The sequence below is a fragment of the Lynx canadensis genome, chromosome E1 (genome assembly GCF_007474595.2).
Source record: "Lynx canadensis isolate LIC74 chromosome E1, mLynCan4.pri.v2, whole genome shotgun sequence".
Lineage (NCBI taxonomy): Eukaryota > Metazoa > Chordata > Mammalia > Carnivora > Felidae > Lynx > Lynx canadensis.
The window spans coordinates 39,451,374-39,452,694 of record NC_044316.2 but is presented as its reverse complement, the minus strand read 5'-3'; the positions used below and the strand labels follow the sequence as shown (position 1 = coordinate 39,452,694).

The following is a 1,321-nucleotide window of genomic DNA, read 5'->3' as shown; positions in this document are numbered from 1 at the left end:
TTTTCGAAGATGGCATTTTTACCCTCTGGACAAATAGCAGTTGGCCCGAGTGGGGCTTTTTTATGAGTTGAGGTACTCAGGGCTGGAAAATAAACAGGCAGCTAATGAGACGTTCTTATGGAAACTGGCATAAATAATAACAAAGGAAACATCCTGTCCCCTGTGCCAACACCCTCTGGTGAGGGGCTATAAAAGCTGCTGGCCGCTGGCCACCGTCAGACGTGGGGAACTCCGGCCGCGCTCCTGACCTGCCACCTGACCAGCCGGGACCATGGGGTGCTGCCCGGGGGACTGCTTCACCTGCTGCCCTCAAGAGCAAGACTGCTGTGAAGTGTGCTGCTGCCAGCCCGCCTGCTGCGGCTGCTGCGGGTCCTGCTGCGGCTGCTGCGGGTCCTGCTGCGGCTGCGGGGGCTCGGGCTGCGGGAGCTCGGGCTGCGGAGGTTGCGGGAGCGGCTGCTGCGGGAGCGACTGCTGCGGCAGCGGCTGCGGCTCGGGCTGCGGGGGCTGCGGGTCCAGCTGCTGCGGGTCCAGCTGCTGCGGCTCGTCCGGGTGCTGCGGCCCCGTCTGCTGCCAGCCCACGCCCGTTTGCGAGACGAAGTGAAGCCCCATGTCTTCTCCGCGGAGGTGGCCCAAGCAAAGCCTGCACCTGCTGCAGGTGGGGACCCCTCGTCTCCGGGACCTTCCCCGCATCCAAGACAGCATCCTGCCTCCGTGTTATTGGTAGACGAGGGCTTGTTCTCCAGCGCCTGCCCTGGTGTTTCAAGGCCCCGAGCACAAGAGCCATATGCTGGTGAGAGACGGAAACTGGTTCCCATCCAAAGTGATCCCGAAGCTCACAGGGTGAATCCCCATGGCTTTATTTTCGTGGACTCACATGTCTTGTCACTATAAGGCATCCTCTGACTCAAGGTGGCTTTGGGACTGACCCTTCTCCTCAGCTTTCTGCTGCTTTTTGGTGCAAAGATTTCTTTGTTAACTTCTTAATAAATTCGAGCTTGCTGGCGTAACCAAATTAGTTCTCCCGCCTCTTCCTTGGCTCCCTCTTGGGCACCGGGCCAGGAAAATTTACTCTGGCATCCACAGTCAGGGTTTTGAAATGTGGTTTGTGGACCACTTGCATCAGAATCACCTGGGGACTAGTTAAAATGGAGATTCTGGAGCTCTCCCGCCTTCTCCCCCACCCCCAGACAGGCAGAGTCAGAATCCCCAGGGGAGTGGCCTGCCGATCCGTGTTTTTAACAAGAACCCTAGGTGTAAAATAAAATTTCCATGTGCTGCATGAGATTTCACTTGGGGGGGGGGGGGGCTTTTAAAAATACAG

General features: G+C 57.9%; 1 protein-coding gene across 1 annotated transcript; it reads left to right on the top strand.

The window, feature by feature from the left end:
* Positions 1–271: 271 nt before the first annotated feature.
* Positions 272–601, top strand: LOC115500861 (keratin-associated protein 17-1). The gene has a single exon (XM_030295595.1). It carries the CDS (start codon positions 272–274, stop codon positions 599–601), a length of 330 nt encoding a protein of 109 aa, XP_030151455.1.
* The last annotated feature ends 720 nt before the right edge of the window (positions 602–1,321 follow it).

Coding starts and splice junctions, on each gene's coding strand:
- LOC115500861 (XM_030295595.1), top strand. CDS start 272: ATGGGGTGCTGCCCGGGGGACTGCTTCACCTGCTGCCCTCAAGAGCAA.